Source organism: Leuciscus leuciscus (assembly GCF_965113295.1).
Source record: "Leuciscus leuciscus genome assembly, chromosome: 9".
In the NCBI taxonomy this organism is placed as follows: domain Eukaryota; kingdom Metazoa; phylum Chordata; class Actinopteri; order Cypriniformes; family Leuciscidae; genus Leuciscus; species Leuciscus leuciscus.
Genome location: NC_138733.1, coordinates 34,730,066 through 34,739,214, shown reverse-complemented (window position 1 = coordinate 34,739,214; position 9,149 = coordinate 34,730,066). Strand labels below are relative to the sequence as shown.

The following is a 9,149-nucleotide window of genomic DNA, read 5'->3' as shown; positions in this document are numbered from 1 at the left end:
GACTGACTTGCAGAGCAAATCTAAATTTGCCGGAAGTTCGTCTGGGTTTTCCCAGGCTAGTATAGACAGACATATAAAAAAATTAAAAAACATTCTCGAGAGAGCTTTTTAAAAGTATTGCAAGTGTTCACAAACAAGACAATTAGCATGAGAATAGTCTCCATATATATATATATATATATATATATCACCAGATCAACCTTTCACAACACTGTCAAACTAACAAAAAGAGATTGTGGTAAGATTTTAATTATTTCATTGCTTGCGTCTGAAATAGGACTGAATAGCTGACAATCTGAATGATTATTTTTAAAATGATCTAACTTTTAATTTCAAATGTACTTATTTTTATTATGATGTGCATAATGATATCACTATCATACAACTCTGCACATCATTCCAGATGCAGCCACCACTAGAGAATGAATCCATTGACTTAGTGTTTACACTCTCTGGACTAAATGAAACGATGGGGAAAAGATTTGTGTTTTTTTCATTGACTGCAATGTATTATCCATTAATTGTGTTGTGTAATGTTACCATCATTTACACTGTAATCTCACATAAGAATTTTCATGAGCCAATGTATGTCTTTATTTGTAATTTGTGTGTAAATGGACTTTTTGGCACTGGTGGATTCTACCCTAAATTCATGTATGATTTATTATCCCAGTATCATGTGATTTCTTATGCTGGATGTTTGATTCAGATATTTGTCATTTATTCATCTGTTCTCTGTGACGTTTCAACATTAACAGTGATGGCATATGACAGATATGTGGCAATATGTAGACCACTTGAGTATCATTCAGTAATGACCGATCAGAGGGTTCTTGAATGTATCCTTTTCTGCTGGCTTTCTCCATTTTTTTGCATTTCTGTTTTAATTGTATTAACATCAAGACTAACATTATGTGGCTCTAGTATTGAAAAGCTATATTGTGAAAATTGGTCAGTTGTTAAACTTTCCTGTTTTTCTACAACAGTAAATAATTTGATTGGGTATGTAATCATTTTTATATATTTTGGACATGGAATATTGATATTTTTCTCATACATTTACTTGATTGAAAAATGCAGAAAGTCAATAGAGGGCAGGCACAAATTCATACAAACATGTGTACCACATCTTCTTGCATTGCTCAATGTGGCTGTTGCTTTGCTGTTTGATGTGCTGTACACTCGTTATGGTTCAAAGAGTTTTCCACAAGATTTGCGTAATTTCATGGCCCTGGAATTCTTACTCATACCACCCATTTTAAACCCCCTCATTTATGGACTAAATCTGACAAGACTACGGAAGGAAGTCGTGAGACTGCTTTTCAAAAAAGAAGTGGAAATATCTGATTGAATATTGGTCACATATGAAGATGGGTAACACTTTACCTTATGTGCATAAGACTGACATGACACCTTTATAATCATGACATGGCACATGCCATGAATATGAAGGAGGTTTTATGCATGTTTATGACAACTGTCATTAAGTGTCATTCGCTCAGTTATGACATTTTTAATGCAAAGATGACATTGTTTGAGATGTCTTTGTTATGACATCTTGAAATAAACCAATACATCATAACCTGTCATAAAATTGTCATAAACATATAAACATAGCAGATTAATTATCAAACTTAAGAAACTACTTAGCTTGATGGGTTAACATTATATTAAACTGTCATGTGATTGGTTTTGACATTGGCTGTCATGAGGCCATTATAACTGTGTCATGAATGTATTTCTGACCACTTTTTTCCCCCCGTATTCCAGTATTAGTTATAAAATAATTTGACAGTATTAACACTTAATGACATTTTAATGAAAAATTAAATTTGTATCACTGTAGTTGAGGTCCATAAAAATATGCATGACACTGTTATAAAATAATTTGACAGAGTATTAACACTTAATGACATTTTAATGACAAATTCAGTTTGTACCACTGGAAAAAAAAAAAGTAGTCAGAAATATAATGTAATGTTAACCCATAAAGCTAAGTAGTTTCTTAAGTTTGATGATTAATCTGCTATGTTCATGTTGATGACATATTTATGACAGGTTATGATGTATTGGTTTATGTCAAGTTGTCATAACAAAGACATCTCAAACAATGTCATCTTTGCATTAAAAATGACATAATTGAGCGAATGACACTTAATGACAGTTGTCATAAACATGCATAAAACCTCCTTCATATTCATGACATGTGTCATGTCATGATTATGAAGGTGTCATGTCAGTCTTATGCACACCCCTTCAAGTAAAGTGTTACCCAAAGACTTTATTATCCTAGACATTCTAACACTATGGAAATTGTTTTATTGAAATGGACAACATAACAATTGTGATAGGTTTTTCTTTCCAGCCATATTACACTATATATATTTTGTATAAAACATTAAATGATGCAGGCTTACACTTGAGTGTGAATTTCAAATGTTAAAGATGTTTATGTTCCTTTGATGTAATTTAACTGTCATACACTGATTGTGCTTGTGACACTGATTGTCCATTCATGCACTGATTGTGTTGTAGAGTCCCATATTCATTAAAGACAAACACACATTTCTTAAGAGGAGTTAAAAATGGACAAGGGAACATATTGCACTCCATATTCACTGAGTGGTTAGGTTGAGGATAGATAGCATTGAGGTCACAAGCCTCTTCCAACCACCTGCTGTTGGCATTGTCCTTCTCGGTCTGGCAAAATTTATGCAGTGCACAGCAGGTAGCAATCACAGTTGGTGTGAAGGTGAAGTGAAAATCGCTTCTTTTTAGCAGCACCCTCCACCTTGACTTCAAAATCCCGAACGTGTTCTCAACTCCCACTCGTAGTGAGCTCAGGTAGGCATTAAAAGATTCTTGTTCAGGGGTCAAATGTGCAGAATTTATGTATCCTTTCAAGAGCCAGTCAAGGAGGGGGTATGCAGGGTCCCCAACTATTAAAAGCCTAGTGTCTTGTCCCTCGATGTTCTTTACACCCTAAAAATAAGAATTAATTACATATTATTATTTAATTAATATTCCCTTTAAAAAGTAAAGCTGTCACAAGCCTCACCTTTGGTAGCAGGTGGGATCTTTGGGAGAGGTCAGACTGGTGTAGAACATTGGCATCATGAGCACTGCCTGGCATTTTACATCTGATGCTCCAAAACCTATACATAAGTGTGTGTGTGTATATACAGTGAGGAAAATAAGTATTTGAACACCCTGCTATTTTCCAAGTTCTCCCACTTAGAAATCATGGAGGGGTCTGAAATTGTCATCGTAGGGGCATGTCCACTGTGAGAAACATAATAAAAAAATAAATTAAAAAAAACAGAAATCACAATGTATGATTTTTAAATTATGTATTTGTATGATACAGCTGCAAATAAGTATTTGAACACCTGTCTATCAGCTAGAATTCTGACCCTCAAAGACCTGTTAGTCTGCCTTTAAAATGTCCACCTCCACTCCATTTATTATCATCACACACTTTTTTTTTGTTAATACAATCTTGGTATGAGCCACCACAGTCATATAAAAATATACAAAATAACCAGTAAGTGGCATTTTGTTATGGAAACAAACAACAATTAGGCTACCATGGTGATACACAATACTTAGAAGAACTGGTAAAGAAACATGAAACTGCTCCTGATAAATAGCAACACACATGACGTACCAATAACGTAATTTATTGGTATTTTACTTTTATTTCTTAACTTACTAATTTACGACGTTGCATGCTCGTATGTCTTTTGCACTTTAGTGAAGTGATACAGCGCGCTCCGCCGCATTTGCGCGTGCAATTGAAGAGTGCGCGCTACTGCAGTATAGCAGCTGAGAGGACAGGAAAGTCCGTTTTTCTGAGGTGAGAGACTTTGCGCTGCTTGACTGTTGTCGCGCTGCTGCTGGCGCGTCACGCATGGCGACGACGTCACAGATAGGCAGACTGAATCGAGTAACGTTTAACGCCTTTATCAGGGGCGTTTCTAGGTTTTAGAAACATCAGGGGCTGGGGGAGGGTAATTAGATAACATGATTCGATGCATAGAATAATGTATATTGTAGGCCTATGCGGGGGGCAGACTGGTTTAAAAATTCAGCCCTGGCACTGTAGCCACACCAGCCCACGTTACCTCACAGACATGCGCATTCAAATGTGACGTAGCCTATAGGGGGTTTGGGGGTATGCTCCCCCGTGAAAATTTGGATTTCTCGGACCTACATATGTGCATTTTAAGGTGTTTGAAGGCCAAAAAAAATTTGATAACAATAGCTTTAAAAGCATGTCAGTGGGCAGTAGCATAAATTATTTGTCAAGCAGTTGACAGGTGAAATATTCAAACACATTCGAGGACCATACAAATATAACTTATATATAACTTATAAATATATATTTATACTTATGAATTTTGCTTATAGTTTATGTAATTAGCAAATAACATTTGTGTTAAATAGGAATACATTGTAATAATGTTAATCAAGCTGACTAAATCACACGACTGCGCAGCAGTTCACATGCACTCACAATAAAAATACAACATAATTTAAAACAAAGACAAGCTCATTATACAAAGGAAATAATATTACAGATCTAGACAAATTGAGTTGCTTATAGTTAAAAGAATGTCATGAACGATCATTTAGGCTAGATGTATTGATTGCATTAGTGCGTGATATTGAAGAGTGTGCGCCTCGAGCACACGGCTGACATGACAGGAAAGTTAGTTTTTCTGAGTTTTATATTCTGACATATACCGTGAAAACATCTCATCTGACAGAGGACTGTGTGGCGCTGCTGACTGCGTTATTTATTAAAAAAAATGAATTGATGTGAGATTGTTCGCTGTTGCGCGCAAATCCTGGAGATATTCTAGGCTGAAATCACTCACGTGGTGCGTCTCTGTGTGAGACAGATTTCAACAATCACCAGACAGAGACAGCAGCAAAGCCAAAGCACAATGAAAATAAGGGAACTTATGATTTACATGAAAATGTATTTGTCTGTCAACTTCTCAAAATACATTCGGGGCTACACTCAAAACATTCGGGGCTGAAGCCCCAGCAAAATCGGCTGGCGCCGCCCCTGGCCTTTATCATTAAAAGTGCAAAGAAAAAACATCCATATAAAGTCTAACGTGCTTAAATCCAATGCGCTATTTCCTAGTATCGATACAATCGATTCATTACCTTTTAAAACGATGTTAGATCGATATATGTCGTCCGGAAGGCCAATTTGCCGATCACAGATCGATGCAGTAGGATCGTAGGAATATAAATCGATACATCGATGTAGTTGATGACTGTAGTCGTATATATATATGAGGAGCTCTTTTCCAAAACGCTATAAATCCATTTCAATAGTTTTCAGGGAATTTTTTTTTTTTTACCTAGACCCACACATTTTGTGAATATTCAATTTATCCTGTTTTTTTAGTTTTTTTTGTTTTTGGCTCAGTCTGAACATGTTGAACAATGATTATTAAATCAAACAACAATATTGTTGATGATAAATTCAAAGTTTTTTTGTTTGTTTTTTTGCTATAAATCCATCCATTTTTTTCCAAAAATATGATGGTTTGTCTTTTTAAAAAACAAAAAAAACAAAACAAGAGAACATGCAACATATAATCAGGGACTCATACTATAAATGAATATCATTTTTAGTAAAGTGTCAAACCTGTAACAAGTAGGACCAATTTGTCCACTACATATGCATGAAAAAACTAATTAAAAATATTCAATAATGATAACGATATTCAATAGGCAAGGCAGTCAGTAAAACGCGGTCGGCAGCCAATTGCTGTGAGGTTCGGGATGTGACGTCTGTTTTGAGAGTTTAAAAATATGCAAATTGTGCCAGAGTTTATGCTGGATTTAGTGCGTACATCATTTTGTTTACAAATTAGACGCTTTGCAGTTGTTATAGCCTATATATGTTAAAGATTTTATTTTGGATGTGTTCATTGTGATTATATTGGCTGGGTTTATAAAAGTTTATAAAATTGAAAGGATATCTTTACTTGGTGCATTTGGAAACAAAGCTTGTCTATTTCTAAATGTAATCGCGTGCATCGCTGATGATTATACTGTCCGTGTGTTGAAAAAAACTTAGATTAAACACACTCGCAACAGACACACACAAGCAGAGACGTTACAGCGTTGCCAGCGGCACTGAGCGGCACTGAGCGTCACTGAGCGACGCGCTCCCTTTCATAGTCTAAAGTGGAAGCAAGCGTCACGGGCGATGCGTGTATGCAATACACCGCTCACGCAACAGGGGGTAGTAGAGTCGGGTGATATTAGTAGAGTCGGGTCACGTGATATTCAGATCAAAATGGCAACTGAAGAGGAGTGCATTCTATTGCTGATTTTACATCGGCGGCAACAAAGGCAGCGCAGAGATAGGCGGTGGTATGTTCACCCTTTAAATCAAAGAAGAGATCAGGATGGGTCTCTGGTGCTTCACATGCGAAGCCTGGACGAGGAGAGACATTTCCAGTAGCCTACTTTAGGATGTCGGCGGCAAAATTTGATGAATTGCTTTCACAAGTCGTCCGCTTTCTCCCGGACACTCACCAAAATCACCGCAACCCGATTGGAGCTTCGCAAAGGCTTGCAGTGACTTTGCGGTACCTCACAACAGGCATCAGCCTGCAGGCACTCTCTGCCAGCTACAAAATGGGCACCAGCACTGTTTCGGGCATTGTAGAGGAGATGTGTTGTGCCATCTGGGATGCCCTTCAGGGGGAGTACATGGCTTTTCCTTCGTGCAGTCAGTGGCAGGACATAGCGGAGGACTTTTGGAGACAGTGGCAGTTTCCCCTATGTGTTGGGGCAATTGACGGGAAGCATGTTCGCATCAGAGCACCACCACAATCAGGCAGCGACTTCTACAATTACAAAGTTTTTTTTTTTCTATTATCCTTATGGCAGCTGCTGATGCGAACTATAGATTTATTTACATCGATGTTGGCGCATTCGGGCGTGAGAGTTATGGAGGTGTGTTGGGCCGCAGTGCGTTTGGATCCAGACTGGCAGAGGGCAGTCTCAATCTACCTGCTCCTGCTGTCCTACCGGGCACCACAACGCCCAGTCCTTTTTTTTTCCTGGGGGATGAGGCATTTCCCTTACAGGAGAACCTGATGCGACCCTATCCAGGTGAGAATAAAAATAATTGATAGCAGACCTGCTCAATAAAATAGCCCAGAAGCAATGAAAAAGCGTGCACTGGTCTTAGCTCGTTTATAGATTGTTATATATTTATTGTTAATAACATTCTGCTTCTGACCACGCACACACACACTGTGCCATTACGCACAGTGTGCGTAATTGGCGTGAGCCAAGTCATCTGTTCTGTCTAGTTACTGCACTGACAGGTATTTGTCTTCTCATTAAAAGGCACGAACCTGCAGGATAGGAAGCGTATTTACAATTACCGACAGGCCAGGGCGAGACGCGTGGTGGAGAATGCCTTCGGTATATTGGCTGCGCGCTTCCAAATTTTCAGCCGCCCGATTGACTGCAAACCTGAAAATGCCCGTGAAGGCGTGCGTGGCTCTCCACAACTTTCTGGCATCCACTGAACGTGCCTGATATATGCCCGCCACCTTTGTGGATGCGACGTCTGACACCGGAGAGGTCCAGCCTGGAGAGTGGAGGCAGCACGTTGCGGGGGACCAGAACATGGTCGATGGACCACGGTGGTCGGTCGGCAGCAGCAGACCCTCCCGTAGAGCGCCACTTGTCAGGGAGCAGCTGGCTGACTTCTTTTTATCAGATGCTGGCGTGTTTCCCCACCAGTACAGTGTGCTACGATTGGGTAGCACTGACCAATAAATTGATAAAAGGTCGCTTTGAAGCATGAGGTTTTTTTTTATTAGTTAATACTTTACACATTTAACTAATTTGGTATTATGTGAAAACCATTACACATTTTAATTAATATGGCATTATGTGAAAACCATTACACATTTTAACTAAAATGGCATTATGTGAAAACCATTACACATTTTGACTAATTTGGTATTATGTGAAAACCATTACACATTTTAACTAATTTGGTATTATGTGATAACCAAATGGTGACAGTGTAATTCATTTTCATATGAAGGTGTAACGAAGTTCAGATGTTACGGGAAGAAGGAGGCGGGAACCGGCGAACATTTGAAGACTTTTAATGACAAAAATAAAACAAATACAAAACGAAAGTAAAAGCCAGCAGCCCCTCACGGACGACTGCTGGCAACACAGAACATCAAATAAAATACAGGCCTGTTCCTCTCTCGCTCTTCACTGTCGTCGCTCCTCCTTTATGCTTCCGCTCCTCCGTGAGAGATGCGAGACCGGTGCGTCGCGCACGTGTTGCTCATTATCAATCACGCCACCGGCCTCGCGCCGTCCTCCCACGGCCCTCGACCTCGTCGTGCTCGCCACATACCCCCATCGCCCCTCGCAGGCCGGGGGGCACCCACGAGACTGCGCTTACTCCCCCTCCCCCCCTCCCAGGGGGGGACCGATCACGGCGGCTGTGGTACCTGGGCTGGGGGTATGGATAGACGAGGTGAGGGAAAAGGAGACGGAAGCATGAGGAGCGACAGAGACGAGAGAGGGGAGAGAGGAGAAAAAAAAAGAGAAAAAAAAATTCTTGGTCCGGTTCCCATAACGCGCTGCCATCTGGCCCTACACCAGCTGGGCGATCTTCTCCGCAGTGCCTGGCGGTGGCGCTGGATAGCCCTCGGTGGACGGCTTGACACTCCTCCGCCGCCTGGTGGACGGCGACGGCTCCTCAGTGTTCGGGCAGTCGGCAAGAGTCCCCCGTTCCCTGCTCCTCCCCATCATGGCGGGTGGCAGCAGGCTCCGGCCCACGGCAAACGGCGGCGACTCCTCCGCTCCATCACGGACGGCAGCCGCCCCTCAGCACCCAGACGGCCAGCAGCGAGCTCGACCGTCCCCCCCGGCAACTCCCTCCCGCGCACCGCCTCGAGCGTCCATGGCGACGGAAACTGCCCGCCACGATGGCACCGCGGATTCACCACAGCGGCGAGGGCTCTTTGACAGCGCGTTCCTCCTTCCTCCCGGGTTTCGGCACCAGTGTAACGAAGTTCAGATGTTACGGGAAGAAGGAGGCGGGAACCGGCGAACATTTGAAGACTTTTAAT

The 9,149-nt window shown here is 40.8% G+C and overlaps 1 protein-coding gene across 1 annotated transcript; it reads left to right on the top strand.

Moving 5' to 3' along the window:
• Positions 1–403: 403 nt before the first annotated feature.
• On the top strand, positions 404–1,351 carry LOC309505821 (olfactory receptor 6N1-like; the record flags this gene model as incomplete). Its single annotated transcript, XM_082179278.1, has 1 exon — positions 404–1,351. The coding sequence occupies one exon, from the start codon at positions 404–406 to the stop codon at positions 1,349–1,351; it is 948 nt and encodes a 315-aa protein (XP_082035404.1).
• Positions 1,352–9,149: the final 7,798 nt, after the last annotated feature.